Here is a 21428-nt window from a genome sequence, read left to right on the forward strand (position 1 = left end):
CAAAATCAGATCATATCAGAAATTTCAAATTCAAAATTTTCGAAATCAGAATAATCTTAAAATTTTTTAAATTCATCCATTTACAAGATTTTAGTATTCTCGAACTTTTCCGTACATACAATTTATTTTATTTTTAATATTTGGGATAAACCTACGTATAAATTCAATTATTTTTATGATATAATTAACATAAAAATAACGAATAAAAGGCATTCAAAACTAACAATAAACTACAAAACTTTCCAATAAATAATTTTGGCAAATATAATAAAGCTAGAATATTTTAGAAAACAAACTAGCAGAATACATTCTGAACACTTCAAAAAAAGACGTCTTGAAATGTCTAAATGCACGACATTTCAATTTTTTGAAAATATTCAGATTAAACAAAAATATCAGGTTCGAATGTATAAATTCATAAGATGTTAACGACAAACTGAGAAACACCATATCAATTTGCACCCCTAATTATGTTTTTGATCAACACATACTACACTTTCCAGTATTCAAGCATGAAAGGGAAGCATTCAAGGAAGCACCGAGGGTTAAAACACTCTAGAACAAAATTGTAGTACTCCAAAGTCAAGAAATGCTAAGAAGACTCTCCATGTACTTTCCGTCACCTCGTGTTTCCCGTGACAAAATTATAGAACATGGTGCAGAATCACAAGGTGACAGAATGTTCATGTAAAGTCCCCCTTTAAGAGAGTTTTCTTGGCATTTCTCTTCCAAAGTATGGTCATTCGCGTACAGAGGCAAAAACATTGAGGTCCTCAGGATCGAACGATCGAGAAATCAATGAAGGCACCAAGAGAGTAATTTCTATTTGAGGTTTCCTTGTATTATACCGTTAGCAAAACAACGACAACATACATACGTGCCAACAACCTTACAGCTTTAATGTCGAATTCAGATCATTCCTGTCGGGTTTTCCAAGAGGACTGAACAAAACTGTTTCGGCATGACAAATCAACCCTTACTCATCCAAAGCAGCGGCCGCGTGAGGCCGAAACACATTTTCTTCCATCAATATCAACTTGGATCAACTTGCCACGGCATGGGGTGGGGTATCATAAACTCTAGAGAAACTAAAGTTCAAAAGTTTACCAAAAAAAAAAAAAGAAAAAAACTAAAGTTCAAAAAGGCAAAAGAAAGTATCAACGCTAGATGGACAAAAAATGCAATGCGGACTCTTGGAAAAATGACCTCATGGAAACGCTAACCGGAACCTTTTCTCCCCCTTCACATATGATTGCCTTGAATTTAAGTGCCTAAAGGTATTTGTGCCACTTACGATCAAAAATAGATCTGCAACGAACCTTGGTATCCTTTCTGATTGCAGCTGAAGTCAGCGAAGCCTCCGAGTGTTGTGTAATAAAAGAATTTGCTCAAATATATAGCACTAGCTTTTCTCATGGTATCTCGAAAAGCTTCTTCAATTTCACAAGCAGCTTCCACTCCTCCATTGACAGTTCATCCTGCATTTTTAAATTACAGTTAATAATGATGGTTCACATTACATCGTCCAAAAGGTAAACTGTATGAGAAAATGAAACTTACTCGGTAATTTGCTTTAAGTACATCAATCGAATTCCTTGAGATTTGGCTGACAAGTTCATCATCAATCTCAAAATGCCTACCAAACATCTTTTGCTGTTCTTCGGAATTTGACCCAATAATCTGCAAAAACACAAGAAGAAAACTGCAATAAGCATAAGGACAATTAAGTGTAAAGGTTTCTTTTCAGCATTACAAAGAATTAAGTTGGAGAGAGAGTAAGAGAAATATCAGAAGAAACACAAACAAACTCCAAATGATCAGCTACAAAACACAGGGAAAGCCAAGACCAACAGTATTAAGAAATGGTCAGCTAGAAAACAAAAAACAAAAAGCAATCAAACAAACTAAAAGCAAGATCACAACCGCAATAACAAAGCCAATCCAGATGACAATATTAGCACACAATCAGCTAGCCAAAATCACCAAGGAAAACAATAGTAGGTAAGAACCAGATCACCCTCGGATTTAAATATCAATTAACAATGTAGGAATCAAACCTCAAAGGACATGAACCTCATAGGTGAGTTTTTACTACAACAACAACAACAACAACAACAAAGCCTTTTCCCACTAAGTGGGGTCGGCTATATGAATCCTAGAACGCCATTGCGCTCGGTTTTGTGTCATGTCCTCCGTTAGATCCAAGTACTCTAAGTCTTTTCTTAGAGTCTCTTCCAAAGTTTTCCTAGGTCTTCCTCTACCCCTTTGGCCCTGAACCTCTGTCCCGTAGTCACATCTTCGAACCGGAGCGTCAGTCGGCCTTTTTTGCACATGTCCAAATCATCGGAGCCGATTTTCTCTCATCTTTCCTACAATTTCGGCTACTCCTACTTTACCTCGGATATCCTCATTCCCAATCTTATCCTTTCTCGTGTGCCCACACATCCCACGAAGCATCCTCATCTCCGCTACACCCATTTTGTGTACGTGTTGATGCTTCACCGCCCAACATTCTGTGCCATACAACATCGCTGGCCTTATTGCCGTCCTATAAAATTTTCCCTTGAGTTTCAGTGGCCTACGACGGTCACACAACACGCCGGATGCACTCTTACACTTCATCCATCCAGCTCGTATTCTATGGTTGAGATCTCCATCTAATTCTCCGTTCTCTTGCAAGATAGATCTTAGGTAGCGAAAACGGTCGCTTTTTGTGATCTTCGCTAGATTGCTCCGGTCATTAGTGTGGATAAGTATATAAATGGATAGAGATAGGAAAGCAAACACAAGATGTACGTGGTTCACCCAGATTGGCTACGTCCACGGAATAGAAGAGTTCTCATTAATTGTGAAGGGTTTACACAAGTACATAGGTTCAAGCTTTCCTTTAGTGAGTACAAGTGAATGATTTAGTACAAATGACATTAGGAAATATTGTGGGAGAATGATCTCGTAATCACGAAACTTCTAAGTATCGGAGTGTGGTGTCGTCTTGACTTGCCTTATCTGTCTCATAGGTAGATGTGGCATCTTCTCTGGAAGTACTCTTCCTCCATCCAGGGGTGGTATCTTTAACTGGTGGAGATGCACAAGGTAATGTATCAATTTCACTTGAAGCTTACTTGTAGTCTCAGGCTTGGTCAAGCGCGATACAAACCATGTAGTAGGAGTCTCCCAAGTCGCCGAGCTAGGGGGTCTGCTGAAAGAGGTGACAGACAAGGTAAGCAATCAGAGCTCCGACTGATTGTTCACCTTCTCCCCATCTTGCAGCAGCATGAAGGATAAAAAGAAGAAAAATGAGAAGAGATGATATGAGATACTTTTGCTTTTGAAGAAGTAACTTTCCACAGGCTTATTCTTGAACTGAGCTGGAGGGTTTTCTGGTTTCCTCCAGAGTATAAGGCCGACTGAAGAATTTGAGGGTCAAAACAAGTCCATCAAATCTAGAGTACGTTCCACCCTGCTGATATGGGATACTTTTGCTTTTGACAGAGTAATGGGTGTATCGGCACGTGTGCTGTTACGCTTGTCTCCACATGCTTCCTTGTATCCTTCGCACTTGCCCTATCTGTTCCTCAAGTAGATGCGGAATCTTCCCTGGAAACATAAGATGTTGAAGATGAGTACTCGAGAGCAATACCAGGTAAGTAATCAGGTAAGGGGTTCCAGGCAGTCAGTTCCTGGCTGGAAGCTTGATCCAAGTGCTGACTGATTGCTCTCTTTCTCCTTGTCTTGCAGGTAAAAACAAGGCCAAAGGAAAAGACAGGGAAAAAGCATGATATGGGATACTCTTGCTTTTAACCCTGATGATATGAGATATTCTTGCTCTAGTATAGCTTGTTTGCAGAGGTATTATCGGGGGGAAAGAAAGCTGAATATTTCGAAAAGCTTCGTTGGGAGTGCCCTCTCAGATATGATGAAGGGTTGAGCATTTTTGCAGGTCTGCCTGTCCGTTGGGGATGGAGGTCGACATATATAGGAGTCTCCCTAACAACAAGTAGTAATGCTATTCCTTTACCCTGCTTGGTCATAGCACGGTAGTGGGAGCTGCCAGTTTCACATGTTTTAACTCTGTCAGAGCACTTTGAAAAAGTGGTTTGTGGTATCTGGCTCTCGAGATTCGGAGAACGATGCCTCTTCGATTTTTGAGAAAGCAATCATGCTGGGGGTCTGGCTCTCGAGATTCGTAGAGCAGTGTCTCTTTGATTTTTGAGGAAGTAATCATGTTGGGAGTCTGGCTCTCGAGATTCGGAGGGCGGTGCCTCTTCGATTTTGTAGCAAGCAATCCTGTTGGGAGTGTTGTCTCGAATGTGAGTAAAGGTTGGGCATGTTTGCTAGTCTACCTTGCCACGAAGCACAAAGGTTGACACACAGAGACTTTCCAATTATCCAGCAATGGTACTGTTCCTTTACCCTCTCTTCGCTTTTGAGAAAGTAGTCATGTTGGGAGTCTGGCTCTCGAGATTCGGAGGACGGTGCCTCTTCGATTTTGGAGCAAGCAATCTTGTTGGGAGTGTTTTCTCGAAAGTGAGTAAAGGTTGGGCATGTTTGCTAGTCTACATTGCCACGAAGCACAGAGGTTGACACACAGGGACTTTCCAATTATCCAGCAGTGGTACTGTTCCTTTACCCTTGTGGGTAATAATATGGTAGCTAGACCTTCAAAATTTATGTGTCTAAACTTTGTTAGTGCTGTTTCTTTGCTATTCTTTTACCTTTCTTGGTCAGAGCGATGTAGTGGGAGCTGCAAGCTTCACGTGCTCAACTTTGGCAGAGAACTTTGGCAAAGTTATCTGTGGTACCCATGAGCTATTGTTGCGTGTGGGAAGTGGGTGATTGAACAGTAAGATTCATGTGCTTTCTACTTCACCAAAAGTCTTCGACAGAATTCCCATAATTTCTGCAAAGCTGAGTGCGTGTGACAGGTGCTGACAAGGCTAGAAAAGTAGGTGCCTCTTCGATTTCTGAGATCGGCCCTCGTGGTCTCTGAGCAGCCCAGCTTTTGAGAAAGCGAGCGCCTCTTCGATTGATTCGGAGAACGATGCCTCATCGATTTTTGAGAAAGCAATCATGCTGGGGGTCTGGCTCTCGAAGATTCGGGGAGCAGTGTCTCTTCGATTTTTGAGAAAGTAATCACGTTGGGAGTCTGGCTCTCGAGATTCGGAGGGCGGTGCCTCTTCGATTTTGGAGCAAGCAATCTTGTTGGGAGTGTTTTCTCGAATGTGAGTAAAGGTTGGGCATGTTTGCTAGTCTACCTTGCCACGAAGCACAGAGGTTGACACACAGGGACTTTCCAATTATCCAGCAATGGTACTGTTCCTTTACCCTCTCTTTGATTTTTAAGAAAGTAGTCATGTTGGGAGTCTGGCTCTCGAGATTCGAAGGACGGTGCCTCTTCGATTTTGGAGCAAGCAATCTTATTGGGAGTGTTTTCTCGAATGTGAGTAAAGGTTGGGCATGTTTGCTAGTCTACCTTGCCACGAAGCACAGAGGTTGACACACAGGGACTTTCCAATTATCCAGCAGTGGTACTGTTCCTTTACCCTTGTGGGTAATAATATGGTAGCTAGACCTTCAAAATTTATGGGTCTAAACTTTGTTAATGCTGTTTCTTTGCTATTCTTTTACCCTTCTTGGTCAGAGCGATGTAGTGGGAGCTGCAAGCTTCACGTGCTCAACTTTGGCAGAGAACTTTGGCAAAGTTATCTGTGGTACCCATGAGCTATTGTTGCGTGTGGGAAGTGGGTGATTGAACAGTAAGATTCATGTGTTTTCTACTTCCCCAGAAGTCTTCGACAGAATGCCCATAATTTCTGCAAAGCTGAGTGTGCGTGTGACGGGTGCTGACAAGGCTGGAAAAGTAGGTGCCTCTTCGATTTCTGAGATCGGCCCTCGTGGTCTCTGGGGAGCCCAGCTTTTGAGAAAGCGAGCGCCTCTTCGATTTCTGAGATCGGCCTTCGTGGTCTTTGAGCAGCCCAACTTTTGAGAAAGCAAACGCCTCTTCGATTTCTGAGATCAACCCTCGTGATCTCTAAGCAGCCCAGCTTTTGAGAAAGCAAACGCCTCTTCGATTTCTGAGCAGGCGCCTCTTCGATTTCCGAAGCTCCGTCGAGTGCAGATTTTTATAGAGGCTGACATTAAGTTCCAAAGCACACTTGAAATCCACCAGTAGAAGCTTCATTCTTGCACTTCTAAGATCTTGATTTGTCCGACCTCTTCTCTCTTCAACACCTTTGAAAATGTCTGGCCCCTCCGACCGTCGTTTTGACTTGAACCTTGTTGAAGAGGCAGCCCCGCCTTCTCCAGACAACATATGGCGCCCATCCTTCGTCTCTCCTACTGGTCCTCTTACCGTTGGGGATTCCGTGATGAAGAATGATATGACCGCTGCGGTGGTGGCCAGGAACCTTCTCACTCCCAAAGATAACAGACTACTTTCCAAACGGTCTGATGAGTTAGCTGTTAAGGATTCGCTGGCTCTCAGTGTGCAGTGTGCAGGTTCTGTGTCTAATATGGCCCAACGCCTATTTGCTCGAACCCGCCAAGTTGAATCCTTGGCGGCTGAAGTGATGAGTCTCAAACAGGAGATTAGAGGGCTCAAGCATGAGAATAAACAGTTGCACCGGCTCGCACATGACTATGCTACAAACATGAAGAGGAAGCTTGACCAGATGAAGGAAACTGATGGTCAGGTTTTACTTGATCATCAGAGATTTGTGGGTTTGTTCCAAAGGCATTTATTGCCTTCGTCTTCTGGGGCTGTACCGCGTAATGAAGCTCCGAATGATCAACCTCTGATGCCTCCTCCTTCTAGGGTTCTGTCCAGTACTGAGGCTCCAAATGATCCCCCTCCGGTGCCTTCTCTTTCTGGGGCTCTACCGACTGCTGAGACTTCTCCTAAGCAACCTTTGTGAAGGCTCCGTCTTGTGTGTTTATTTTGACTCATGTATATGTACATATTTGTAGCTGATCGGGGATATCAATAAATAAGCTTTCCTTCATTTCAACGTATTGTGTTAAATACACCAAAGCCTTCTTCGCTAAGTTCTTTGAATTTTCTTTTGTTAAAGCTTGTATGTTGAAGCTTTCTGAGTGGAGCATGTAGGTTGGGGTAGTGTTCCCTTAATTTCCCGAGTGAGGAAAACTTCTCGATTGGAGACTTGGAAAATCCAAGTCACTGAGTGGGATCGGCTATATGAATCTTAGAACGCCATTGTGCTCGATCCTGTGTCATGTCCTCCGTTAGATCCAAGTACTCTAAGTCTTTTCTTAGAGTCTCTTCCAAAGTTTTCCTAGGTCTTCCTCTACCCCTTCGGCCCTGAACCTCTGTCCCATAGTCGCATCTTCTAATCGGAGCGTCAGTAGGCCTTCTTTGCACATGTCCAAACCACCGTAACCGATTTTCTCTCATCTTTCCTTCAATTTCGGCTACTCCTACTTTACCCCGGATATCCTCATTCCTAATCTTATCCTTTCTCGTGTGCCCACACATCCAACGAAGCATCCTCATCTCCGCTACACCCATTTTGTGTACGTGTTGATGTTTCACCGCCCAACATTCTGTGCCATACAGCATCGCCGGCCTTATTGCCGTCCTATAAAATTTTCCCTTGAGCTTCAATGGCATACGGCGGTCACACAACACACCGGATGCACTCTTCCACTTCATCCATCCAGCTTGTATTCTATGGTTGAGATCTCCATCTAATTCTCCGTTCTTTTGCAAGATAGATCCTAGGTAACGAAAACGGTCGCTTTTTGGTATTTCTTGATCTCCGATCCTCACCCCTAACTCGTTTTGGCCTCCATTTGCACTGAACTTGCACTCCATATATTCTGTCTTTGATCGGCTTAGGCGAAGACCTTTTGATTCCAACACTTCTCTCCAAAGGTTAAGCTTTGCATTTACCCCTTCCTGAGTTTCATCTATCAACACTATATCGTCTGCGAAAAGCATACACCAAGGAATATCATCTTGAATATGTCCTGTTAACTCATCCATTACCAACGCAAAAAGGTAAGGACTTAAGGATGAGCCTTGATGTAATCCTACAGTTATGGGGAAGCTTTCGGTTTGTCCTTCATGAGTTCTTACGGCAGTCTTTGCTCCTTCATACATATCCTTTATAGCTTGGATATATGCTACTCGTACTCCTTTCTTCTCTAAAATCCTCCAAAGAATGTCTCTTGGGACCCTATCATACGCTTTTTCCAAATCTATAAAGACCATGTGTAAATCCTTTTTCCCATCTCTATATCTTTCCATCAATCTTCGTAAGAGATAGATTGCCTCCATGGTTGAGCGCCCTGGCATGAACCCGAATTGGTTGTCCGAAACCCGTGTCTCTTGCCTCAATCTATGCTCAATGACTCTCTCCCAGAGCTTCATTGTATGACTCATTAGCTTAATACCCCTATAGTTCATGCAATTTTGTACGTCGCCCTTGTTCTTGTAGATAGGCACCAAAGTGCTCGTTCGCCACTCATTTGGCATCTTCTTCGTTTTCAAAATCCTATTGAAAAGGTCAGTGAGCCATGTTATACCTGTCTCTCCCAAAAGTTTCCACACTTCGATTGGTATATTGTCTGGGCCTATTGCTTTTTTATGCTTCATCTTCTTCAAAGCTACAACCACTTCTTCCTTCCGGATTCGACGATAAAAAGAGTAGTTTCTACACTCTTCTGAGTTACTCAACTCCCCTAAAGAATCACTCATTTCATGTCCTTCATTGAAAAGATTATGAAAATAACCTCTCCATCTGTCTTTAACCGCGTTCTCTGTAGCAAGAACCTTTCCATCCTCATCCTTGATGCACCTCACTTGGTTTAGGTCCCTTGTCTTCTTTTCCCTTGCTCTAGATAGTTTATAGATATCCAACTCTCCTTCTTTGGTATCTAGTCGTTTATACATATCGTCGTAAGCCGCTAACTTAGCTTCTCTGACAGCTTTTTTCGCCTCTTGCTTCGCTTCTCTGACAGCTTTTTTCGCCTTTTACTGATGCCTACAAATTCTATCATCTTTTTCCTCCCAACACAGATGGCTAAAAGGCAATGTTATTTCACAACTATAGACACTAGACCATGGAAATAAGTCAAATTACAAAGATTCTATTAAAAGACTCCTGAACCCTGTGAAAGAATTTATATTACACAAAAATAATGTGCGCAGTTCCTTGAAAAATTATAGTAAAATCCATCAATAGCACTTACACTTGTAATGATAGCTAATATCAATCGGTGTTTAGCATTGCTTAGACATTTCTCATACAAAAAGTCATTGACCTAACAAAACCCCAAGTATCTACAACACACTAATCATAAATGATGGATATAAGCCATTTTGACAGGATAGATTTACCCACGACAAGAAATGCAGCAGAAACAAACATCAAAGGTTGCAGAAATCCAACACCAACTAGCAACACGTGTGGCGTGTCCACACATATATATGTATGTCAAGCGTTATCACACATTCATACCTTGATGGCTAATTTCGACCCCTTCTTCGCCATATCAACAGGTTTGTGGTTATTTTCAATGGATGCAATGCGCCCAATAGAAATAAAATCCCTTTGAGGAATACAAATTGGAGTACCCACCTGCACAGAGCATATAATAAAAATAATAAGAATTTTTAGGCAGTATACCTAATTTTCATGGGATTGTAGTTCAATCGCAGCTGAACTTAATTAACGAACATTTAACTGATACAATATAACACTTTGAAAGGTCGGTCGTACCCAGTGCACAAGGCTCCCGCTTTACGCAGGGTCTGGGAGAGGTGAATGTCGGCTAGCCTTACCCTCATTTATGGAGAGGCTGCTCCCAAGTCTCGAACCCGAGACCTACCGCTCATGGACGAAGGCACTTGCCATCGCACCAAGTGCGACCTCTTCAAGAACTAGTATTCATATGATGAAGGTAAGGAAGATTAGAAAAACCGAGCAAGCTAACACTGCAAATCCTTTAAATCAATCTACCAGACTTCCAGAGTTACATCTTTAGGCTTTAGCAGTTCCCAGCGAACCTTAGCAGGTTCCTGGGGAACACTTTGTCACAGTTTTTTCAAATAAACTGTTTCCACTGCCTACGCTATACATCCAACAACCCTACTAACTCCGTGAAAATTACAGAATCCTTCTACTTGCGGCAACATTTCATTTTAAGTCTCTCATCAGATATTTTAAATGTTAAGTATCCAAACAAAAGAATTAATAAAGAACTTTTAAGAGAAAATAAAAAAGAGAGACAAATTAAGATGGTAAACAATCATATCCCACCAAAGAGATGGGTAAACCAAATGGAGTCCATATAATAATACCTTCAAAATGCCATCAAGAACGTCAACCCCCAAGATAATTGGATCCTTCTTGTTGAAAACACAGTTGGGCATAATCTTGAGCACGCAAGGAAAGACAGCTTCATCAGCAGATTCCTTCTTCTTTTCCTCCTTAATATTGTCAATATATGCCTTAAATTGATCGAACAAGTGATAGATGATATCAGCAATAAAAATCTTCACACCTAAATCGTCTGCCATTTCTCGGGCCTCCGGTGTAACTTTGACATCAAATGCCAAGATGGTGGCAAACTCCTTTTTCTTTTCAAGCATTACACTGGCCTTCATGACATCCTTTTTGTGTACAGGGCCTATGCTAATACCACTAACAGGAATGTTTACTGCTGGTGTTTTCAAAAACTCTAGCAATGCTTCCAAGGAACCTAGAGTAGATGCTTGTACGCAAACTCCCTCACCAGTCTTGTCAATTCTATTCAAAACTGACTTCATGTCTTCCATAGCTGTTTCCTTGATATCCTCCAAGTCATCATGAGGCCCTACTACATGTAGAGCAGTACCAGCAATAGCGTGTTCAAGACCCTTCATAAAACAAACATCAAAAATCAAGAAAATCTCACAACAGGAGTTCAGATAGGTAGAACTGGATTGGCCTTGATTTCAACATAAATTTACCTGTGCTGCAATTTTAATACCCTGTGCAGCCTTGATTTCACTATGATGCAGATACGCTCCCTGAAATAAAGATCCATAGAATCATCATCTGATGCCAACATGGAATGTTGTTTATGGACAAAAAAAAAAAGTGAACCTTAGATCCCACTGAATTGGATTTGCACAACGAAAAGAAATCGAATATTTGATAAACCAGATGTATTCAATAGTTATCAGAACTGGAATCCAAAATGTACCATTATCCAAACTATAAGAATCATTTTGTCCTAAACTAGTTTATCAAGAATAATTATCCTAAAATGGCACTGAACCCACCCTCCATATTTTTCACCCCCAGCAAGTTTTATAAGATATCAGTCTACTATTTGCATTGCCAAAATGCCCTCACCTCCTTTCTCACCCCCATCAAGTTTAAAAAAGATATTTGTGAATCAGGCAGGACCAATTCTGGACAGGCTGGACTTCCCTCCTATAGCAATTACTTAATTCAGCCAAACATGCCTACTTTACTTCTGTAGCTATTACTTAATTCCATTTTTCTTTAAATTACTTGTCTATAATAGAAAAGGAGCATTCAAACATCAGTTTCAGCTCTCTTCCACTCTTCTACAAAACTACCTGGTTCCATTAGCAGTCATATTAGCCTCAATATCTTTGTTTTCTTCCATTTTTTGTGTTATGTAATTTTACATATTTAATTTTCTCCCTTAAAAGTACTATTATGTACGGGTCCATTTGGGATAAATAATATTCAAATGTAGAGTGAAAATAGGAAATGTGGGGTGGGAACAGCGCCACTCTTCTCTAAAAGCTTTTTTTAAATTACAAAAAGAATGAAAATGAAAAAGAAAAAAAAAAAAAAATCAAACAAGCATTGAGGAACAATGCGATGCTTGTAATCACACAGAAAAGTCCAAAGCAATGCAGCACTGCAGCCCTTAAATCATAAGGAGCACTATCGTAGGCAAACAATTTAACCTGAACCTGAAACTAAGCATTGTTACTGTTTTTTGGAAATGCACCCAATGGCAATACCTAGGAACAGGACATTTTTAGAGGTGCATGCACCATGAAGCAGATCCATTGTGGGGTAGGAATCACTTTGGCATCTTGTGGGCTTCACTTTCCACCGAGTTTTTCACAGATATGTTGGCTGATGTTATATGGGATGTATTTGGATTCACCAGAATAGTTTGGCTGCTGTTTCTTTAGATGTCCGGGATTTACCTGTACCTCGTGTCTTACTTGTTCGCCTATATCAAATTTTGAACCTTCCATTTTATGATAATATCAATATTGTCCCCTTTTTAACACATGATCAGCGAACCACTAATACGTGCATGTAGCACTTTATGCTGTTCTACTTGCTCTTCAGTGGACTTTCAATGGGAGCAACAGATTTCATTCTCACACCAGAATCACTAAATAGCTAATTGCAAATGCATGACAAAAAGCAGAAGTTGAAAAGAAAAGAAAAAACCTACCTTCACACGAAGTTCTTTCATTGGATGTGGAGTCAATAAAGATCGAATTGTTGCAACAATAGGTCCCTAAAAGAGACAAAAAATTGATATCAATAATAATAATTACATGTAAAATACATCACATGTTACCTACAATCATTTGCCAGCAATTCTAAAGCAAATATTGAAAATAGTTTAATAATAGTCAGACTTTACAAAAATTGTCATAGGAAAGGTTTTAGATACTTGCCTGCATGCCGCAAACCACTATTTGATCTCCTTCATGAAGCACACCATTAACCAATACAACATCAATTGTTGTCCCAAGGCCTTCCACAACCTTAACCTCCAAAACCGTACACTGGTTCACAAGAACAGCCCCCCATCAACTCACATATAAACAGTTAAGCACCTTTACATTACTGGAAACAAGGTGAAAATATATTAAACCTGGATTTCATTGCTGAAAGTGAGTTTCTCAACCATAGTTTTCTGTGTCCACTGAACCAATAGTAATAGCAAATCTGGAATTCCTTCACCACTGCGATATTCAAAACCCATATTTCAGGACATAGCGGAGAGCAAATTACTAAAAACACCTCTGCAGTAGAGACTAAAAATTAAAAGAGTTATTCCACAAGCCATACCTAATGGCACTTGTAGGAATAATACTGTAGGTTTCCCCCATTTCTTTATTCTTATAATACAATTCAGTATTTAAACCCTGCTCCTTGAATTGAGTGATAATCTGGCAAACCAACAAACAATTGGAATTTTAGAAACACAAAGGGTCAAACATATAAAGTGAACAAAAGACAAAGTTGCAGCACACAAGACCTGTACAAGCCTCATATTGAATTCATTTTGTACATCCTTAGATTGTTGCTTCATTGCTTTCACAATTGGTGCATTGCGGCAGGTTTTCCACCCGTAGAGTCTGTCCACCTAACAATTGGATATTCCAGAAAACAAAAATTAAACATTTATGAGCCGAGAGTAGTAGAGATCTGGACAGTAGAATTGACCATAAACCTCACCTTATTTAGTGCAACAATAAATTCCGTATTCCTCATTTTCAAAAGGTTAAGTGACTCTATTGTCTGAGGCTCTAAGCCATGCATAATGTCAACAACCAATATAGCAATATCACATAAACCTGAGCCCCGTGACCGTAAATTAGTGAATGACTCGTGCCCGGGGGTATCAATGACCAACAGACCAGGGACCTTCAGCTTCGCATCAGCTTTCAGTTCTTTAGTCCTCTCACGAATGTTCTCAGCAGGAAAATATGTTGCTCCAATCTGCTGAGTAATACCTCCAGCCTCACCTTCCTGAACATTTGTGCCTCTGATACAATCCAGCAGCTTAGTTTTACCAGTATCAACATGGCCCATAATGCAGCAAATAGGTGAACGAAGGTTATCTCCACTCTCTTTGGGGTCAGCATTAGAAGTTGGCGCTTCTTTTTTAACAGAAACGCTTTTCTTCTTACTTTTGTCAACGTCATTATCAGGTTGTTTTTTCTTATCCTCACCATCCTGAGATTTTATTGGTTGAGAAGGAACAGTTTTCTGAGCAGAAACTGATGGATTGGCACCTGAACTCTTTATGTCTTTTTTTGCAACAGGTTCAGGCTCAGAGTCAATCTCTTCATCAGAAAATCCACGTTTAACAGAAAGGTTAACATCATCAAAGCTCTTAACATCCCAAGGATCATCATCATCATCATCTTCTTCTTCTTCTTCTTCCACTCCATTCTCTTTAACAGATTCAGCAACTTCAGATTTATCCTCCAGATCCAGTGACTCTACATCTTCAACCTTGTCAAATTCCCCAGACTCTGGCTCGGGGATAGTGTCCTGCTGGTCTCCCTCTTCTAGGTTTTCCACTGGCTTCGCAGAAGCTGCACCATTTGCATGAATGGGTGCTGCTTTTGTCTTCTTTTTCTGGTACATAGGCCGTTTAGCCTTTTTCTCATTGTCTGTGGTAAGGAGAGGTAAACCCCCTGCATTAGCAAGTATCTGGTTTCTCATTGCCTCCCGCCTGCGTTGTTCTTCTTTTTGCTTCGCAGTTAAAATCTTGCCTTCCTGTCTCTTCCTTTGTAGCTTCTCCTTTTCCCTTTCCTTTTTCAGAATCCTGGCCGCCTCCTTTTCCCTCTCAAGTTCTTCCTGCTTACGCCGCTCCTCTTCTTCTTTCCTCTGTTTCTCCTCTGCTTCCCTTTTCAATCTCTCTTCTTGTTCCTGTCGCCTAGCAAGAGCCTCTTGCATCTCCCTCACATGTTTTGGAAGTTTCTTATCTGCTACTTTACCTTTCACTTCTTTCTTCTTGGGGTCTGTGGGTTCAATTTGGGTTTCTTCTCGTTTATCATCCTTAGGAACCATGGGAGCAGTAGCAGTCCCTGCTGCCGCTGCTGACTTTTTCTCCTTTTCCTTCTCCTTCTTCTTTCTCTTCTTCTTTGCAGCAGCAGACTCCACAGTCTCTTCTTCACCTTCCTTTTCACCAGAAGCATCAACTGGGGCAACCGGATCAGGTTGAACCTCAACTTTCTCCTCTTTCATGGTAGCCTCAGCTGGTGTCAATGTTGTAGGACCCTCACCTAGCTCAGCAAGAATTTTATCCAAGTCATCTTCTTCTTGAGCAGTCCGTCCACTCTTCTTCTTCTTTTTCTTACTTTTTGAAGTTTCTGGAACCTCTTTACTCTTGTTAGTTTTAGAATCATCAGCTTCATTTTTATTAGTTTCGACACTTGGTTGTTCCGGTTCAATTACATCTGTATCTTCACTCAATACAGTAAAAACATCATTACCTTTCTTTTTGGAAGACTTCTTTTTACCTGTGAACGCAATCACAGATTCATCTTCATCATCAACTGTGTCATCACCAACTCTAGTTGGTTCGGATACTGAAGTATCTTCATCATTCCCCTCATCAAGCAGGGCTGAGCTAAAAGAATTACCACCGCTCTTCTTTGAACCCTTTGATGATTTCTTTTTCTTACCGGAGAATGTAATCTGAAGAACTTCATCGTCCTCATCTTTCTTTTCATCCTTATCCTCATCTGCATCATTGAGAACATCAAAGCTAGCTGCTGCAAACACACTCCTGCCCTTCTTTCCACCCTTGGATGGCTTCTTCTTCCCCGTAAAAGAAATTACAGGCTCATCTTCATTCTCACTATCGTCATATTCTTTACTCTTACCCACAGAACCATCAACAACCTCACCATCACTATCACCTTCATCACCAATAGCATCAAAAGGGGACCCAGTAAACAAACTACCACCAGTTTTCTTTGACGATGTCGAAGCCTTCTTCTTGCCAGAAAAACTCACCACTGGAGAATCCTCCTCATCATTACCAGTTAACCCAGATTTCCCATCATCAACACCGTCTTCTTCATCTCCAAGCAGCCCAAAACTCGAAGCGCTGACCACACTATTCCCACCACTCTTCTTCGACTTTCCCTTCTTCTTTCCAGTGAAAGCAACTTGGGGAACCTCATCTTCGCCCTCGTCCCCCTTTCCCACATCGTCGAGGTCGTCCTCATCCCTGCTCTTCTTTGAAGCTTTTGAATTACCCTTTTTGCCCTTCTTTCCAGTGACAGCAACTTTTTCTTCCTGCACCTGAGACTCCTCGGACAGCTCAGTTCCAATAGAAAACTCATCGTCTTCAATTACCACAGCCTTCTTCTTCGACTTTGCACCCGCAGCAGGTTGCGGGTTCTCATCGTCGCGAGCAGTCGGCTTCTTCCGACCCATCGAGGTTTCGACAAATTATGATCTGTTTCAACAATTATCGAAGCCCATTCCAAAATCCTAATCGCAAAACCAAGATCACAATCAATACAGATTATACAAACACACATCACACACATATACACAAACATATATATATTTAGCTATTGTATGTTTCGAAATCTAAAGAAATAGATCCAGATTTTACAACCATAAAGCAGTACTGCAAGAATCTCATCCTAAACCAACACGAAACAAAATACACACGCATATGTGTGTGTGTGTGTGTGTGTGTAGAGAGGGAGAGAGGGAGAGAGCTTACTTGGGGCGGCGTGGAGGGAGTAGAAGCAACAGAATCGACGGATTGCGGAGGAAAACGATCGGGTTCGAATGGATTGCAATCGAGAGAGACACAAAGAGAGAGACTGAGAGACTGAGAGAGTTTCCGGGGGAGAGAGAGAGACCGAGAAAAATAAGCGGATTTCTCTCTTAAAAGTTCTAGGGTTGAGTACTGGTAGTCTGTCTGGGTTTCTAAGAAAATTGGAAAAGCTGTAGTGGGCTTTTTTTTTTTAATTTTCCAGCACTTTGGGCATCCGTCCAAAAACATTCAAGAAAATACTGAATTCGGCTTTTAGCTTTTTTTATTTAAACCTACCCGATTTTTGGAGTAAAAACTTAAATTTTAGGTTTTAAACTTGTTTCAACGTAAATAGGAGTTTTATTTCAAAACTCATTTTTGGGCAAATTGAGGCTAAGATTTCCGTTGAGTTAGTAGGACTGGCTTACTATATATGTGTATTTTTTTAGTTTTATATTTATAAATTCATTGAATTCAATGATTATGATCAAATATGATCAAATCCAATAGTTAAAAAAAGATATAATGGTCCAAATTTAAATCAAACAACTAAAGTAAGTAAAAAAAATTTCTTTTATGTGTTTTATATTCTTTTCTAGTGTCCCACGAACTTCATGGTGTCCGTGTATTAATTTTTTAATATTTATCAAAATCTAAATATGTTTAGGTTAAAATATTTATAAAATTAGATTATAATCTACATATTTTTATTTTTATTTTTTGAAAAAAGGTTACTTTAAGAGAAAAAATTATCTTAAAATTATTATTTAATAATCTCAAACTACAAATTTAACCTAAAAAGGTTGAAAGAAAAAAATTGTTTCTAAATTAAACTTAAATTTTTTGGACTAAAATTTTAGATTTTAATCAAAGGTTGGAGTTGGTGTAACAAAACTATATTTAATTTAATTTAATCTGTAAAACAAAAAACACAAAAACAAAAAACCAAAACACAAAAAAAAGAGATTCAAACTCGGACATGAATGTTTTTTTTTATCGGAAAAAACATATTATTAAAACTTGAACAAAAAAACCTCGAACATGATTAAAACATTCAACCATCGCACACCTTCATCCCTTTCCTCTCCCCATGCCTGCCCGCTGCCCAGATCCTTCAACTCATCCACCAAGCATAAGTCATATACATATCAAGAAAGAACAAGCCATCGATTGATCATCACGCCAAGAAGAATTATTATCAGTCACCACGGAAACCCTGCACTACTGTCGACACCAAAGAGTTTCGGCGCCGCCTTGGCCATGAAAAGCAACCCATGCATTTCTATTGTTTGTACAATACACTCGGTTGCACTTAAGTTTCTCTCCATCCAAGGCAGCACTAGGAATTTTGTTCGAAAAAGGAAGCTGAATGTATAGGCGATGAAGCAAAATATTGCAAGGACATACATCACATACTGCAAGGACATCCAAAAGTTTCTCTCCACCCACGACTGATACCGCTTCTCCCATCAATCAATAATTGTAGTAGAATGGCAAACGTCGATAGCAGGATGACAAGAGGCCCCTGCTATTAAACTTAAACTAGCAAAAATCACCTTATTAGCTATATGAAATCCAAAAACAGCATGCCATATTAACCAACTCACAAAATCTTCTTTTTATTCAAGACCTCTCGACAAGATTTGAATCATGTTGCTGGAAACAAAGACCGGCAAACATCATAGCGCGGTTTAAAAATTCATATCCAATGTAAAAGAGTAACAATTAAAGGATGGGGAGACCGTAGAACTGTGACTCCGTTATTTGAGCTTTTGAAATAACTTTGGCGCAACCTGCATTGCAGAAGGCAATTATCATCATCTGAGCGAGAACAAAATTTTCCTACAGTATAATGAAATGAAATGAGACTTACACATTTGTCAACACAAGATATGTAGTCAAAGTACTGCCCTGTGCAATGCTTGTTTCCAGTGTCGTCACCTTCAACCCTCTTAACACATGCCTACAACAAATAAAAAGGTTCAAATAATTTCAGTACAATTACCAAATTTTAGTCCATTCAAAACAATATGTGAAAACCCCCTACCCGCTGAAGTATATCAAAATGAAGACCTCCGATTATCATGGCATCCCATTTCCTTTTTTATTTTTGAAGAAGGAAACACAAATGGAAGAAAAAGTTCAACAACTTAATCTTGTCACTCAAAATTATTGACGACACACAGAGTAGAAAGCACTTAATCATGGAAGGAGGGAAAAGGGTGAATAACAGGTAGACATCAAAGCATTAGCAAGACATTTTTATCCACATAATTTCTAAGGTTGAGCAATAACTGATGCAGGATAGTTAAAGTTGCTAGAGATTTTCCAATGCTAGCAGTCATTCTGCTGATTATAAATCCACGCCTTCACTGCATAACTGTGGCAAGAAGTTTGCAATGTTCATAGAGCTACATACAGCGCAATGAGTTCCAAAATTGTAAGATTCAATTTCCACAGTAAATCCGAATGTCAACAGGTTCAAGTGATATAGATTTTGATTGGGGCTTCACCGTCTAGTAAGACTTAATCCCTTGAGTAAAGTTCGAATTATAAAAACACCCATAACCCACACCCCTTCAGGAATAACAAAAATCCTTCAGTAAGTATATGTTCTATACTTTTTCCCTTTTCTCACTCGAACTAATTTCATAATTCATATGCATTATCGGAAAATGAAACAGTTTTGCAGTACCTTCCTGGACAGGCTTACTCATTAGTGGACGAGAAGAGATAGCAGCTTATGAAGATCCTCAGTGTACGTACGTTGTAAAGTGAATTCTCTATCTTTTATTTTTATTTCTAAAAGAAATATCCTTTCATTGAAGATAAATTTCAATCTCTATTGCATATGATATATCTAGCTTGTCTCCCTCTTTTTGCAATTCACACATCATCTCACAATGAACCCCTATTAAAATATGTCAAAAGGGCTTGCTTAATCACTTATTTACGACAATTCGAATCTTGATCATCTGATAGTCTTCTTTCATGCTATAACCTTTGCACAACTACTCTTTATAATGTTAGCCTGATATACATATAACGACTTCCAATTACTAACTTTAAATTTGATATTTATATATCATCTCCAATTGCTTCCACAAATGGAAAAACTTAGAACACTTACGCATTTCTAACTTATCAGACCACATGCGAACATATATTTGAAGCCTTTCTAGTTTGTAATCCCCATCAGTAAAGAGAAAAAGCCCGTACAGGTAAAAGCCAACGGTACAAGTACAACATAATACAAACAAGTAGATATGACTATCTTGGGAAGCAAAATAAGGAATCTAAAAGTAAGCTAGTAATTTTAATAAATAATCAGATCCAACTTTAAGTTCATACGAAAGCCAATTCCTGGTACTAGAAGTTGCAACACACAGATTTTTTGAATAACACCAGTAAATTACCTGATATTCAATCAGAGGCTTCACACATTTAGGCTGGCAAGACTCCTCAAGATACTTCTTTTGATCAACAAGTTCATCGTCCGCCCTTATAGAGTAAACAAAAAGATAGATAAATAAACATAACTGTTTAAAGTTTACACGACGACAGATAACCTTAACCAGCACATTCTTGTTCCGACCAAAAAAAATAACAAACACATTCTTGCAACTACAACAATGCCTGAGCAAATATTGTTAATGAACGTTACATATGAAATGGACAAGTAAACAACCATTCTACAACTACAAACCATAGTCATTTACTAAACAAACGGGTATTTATTTTGTAACACAGATGCCTTTTGAACGGGTATCCCTGACGTATCGTATTCTAGTTTTTAGAGATTTTATGTATCACCGTGTCATGTCGTACCGTATATCCATGCTTTATAGGTGCCAACCAACCCACAATACACAATCTGACCATTGAATACTTCATCAAAAGAAAGCATACAGTAATCAACTATCCAATATTATTAATTATTACTAATTAAAATGACCAAGGAATCCCTTTGGGTTTGTGATTTCTTAATCACAGTACAAAAATCTTCCATTTTATTTTTATAAATTTTTAAAATTTGCAAATCTAACATTTATGGGATATCAAAATTATTAAAAACCCAGAAATACTCACATTGAGAAGAACCGAAAAAGCTCTCAGATTTCCTGCACAAAAACAATCAAACAAAACAAATAAATTAAATTTACAAAAAAAACAACAATCAATGAAATTAGTTGTGTTTTACAAATTTAATTAATTGGGGGCCGAGAAGAAGAAATTATACCTTGTGATTCGAGGAGGAAGGTCGGCTCCGGAGTTGTGCAATGGCTGTAATTCAAATCCCACAACAGAAGAGAGAGAAACAAACAACCGAGAGATGAAATGGAAGTTGGAATTTGGAATTTGGGAACCACACTAACTGAGATTGTGGGGAGCCGCTCAAGACTTGCCAACTATTTAACCTTGGCCCACTCCACCCTTCTCCTTTTTGGGCTTGGGTCTACCGCTAATTTTAATACAAGAAACGGGTGTCAGCCATAATAATTTAGTTATAAATTTACAATTCACAAGAATTAAATTTAAGAATTCTTTTATTCACAGAGTTAAACTAGTCCTCTTACGTACAAGTGACGAGAAATATTATTATACCGTAGTGAACTAAAGACTTATAGATGATTTGGTTAAGAAATGCGATTATAAGAAAAGAGGTTCAAGGCAAAAGGATTAGAGGAAGAACTAGGAAGACATGAAAAAAAAAAAAAACTAAGAAAATACATGGAATATTTGGAGCTAAAGGAAGATTTGTTGAAAAACTGAACGTATTAATGTTCTAGGATTCATACAACCGGCCTCAATTAGGAGATAAAATTTTGTTGTTGCGGTTGCGTAGTACTAAGTGATCAACTGCTAATTTTAGTTCTTTTAAATTTTTTTCCTTTCAGGTT

The 21428-nt window shown here is 39.5% G+C and overlaps 2 protein-coding genes across 3 annotated transcripts; both read right to left on the minus strand.

The window, feature by feature from the left end:
- Positions 1-799: 799 nt before the first annotated feature.
- LOC103425307 (eukaryotic translation initiation factor 5B-like) lies at positions 800-17520 on the minus strand. 2 transcript variants are annotated; one of them, XM_029101871.2, is made up of 12 exons: positions 16492-17520; positions 13473-16250; positions 13273-13380; positions 13083-13183; positions 12886-12976; positions 12686-12796; positions 12457-12522; positions 10973-11032; positions 10322-10879; positions 9480-9599; positions 1561-1680; positions 800-1478 (listed from the first exon to the last, which is right to left on the minus strand). In XM_029101871.2, the coding sequence occupies exons 2-12, from the start codon at positions 16191-16193 to the stop codon at positions 1413-1415; spliced, it is 4122 nt and encodes a 1373-aa protein (XP_028957704.1). In that variant the 5' UTR covers positions 16194-16250; positions 16492-17520; the 3' UTR covers positions 800-1412. The 2 variants fall into 2 exon arrangements, 1 of the variants encoding a protein (XP_028957704.1); XR_011581718.1 differs by lacking the exon at positions 800-1478 and having other exon boundaries at positions 1649-1680; positions 9741-10879.
- A 601-nt stretch (positions 17521-18121) lies between these two features.
- Positions 18122-20968, minus strand: LOC103402150 (cytochrome b-c1 complex subunit 6-1, mitochondrial-like). The gene is made up of 5 exons (XM_008340888.4): positions 20768-20968; positions 20617-20648; positions 19944-20028; positions 18401-18490; positions 18122-18320 (listed from the first exon to the last, which is right to left on the minus strand). Coding segments are annotated over exons 2-5 (210 nt in total). The 5' UTR covers positions 20619-20648; positions 20768-20968; the 3' UTR covers positions 18122-18287.
- Between the last annotated feature and the right edge of the window lie 460 nt (positions 20969-21428).

Source organism: Malus domestica, chromosome 05 (genome assembly GCF_042453785.1).
Source record: "Malus domestica chromosome 05, GDT2T_hap1".
Lineage (NCBI taxonomy): Eukaryota > Viridiplantae > Streptophyta > Magnoliopsida > Rosales > Rosaceae > Malus > Malus domestica.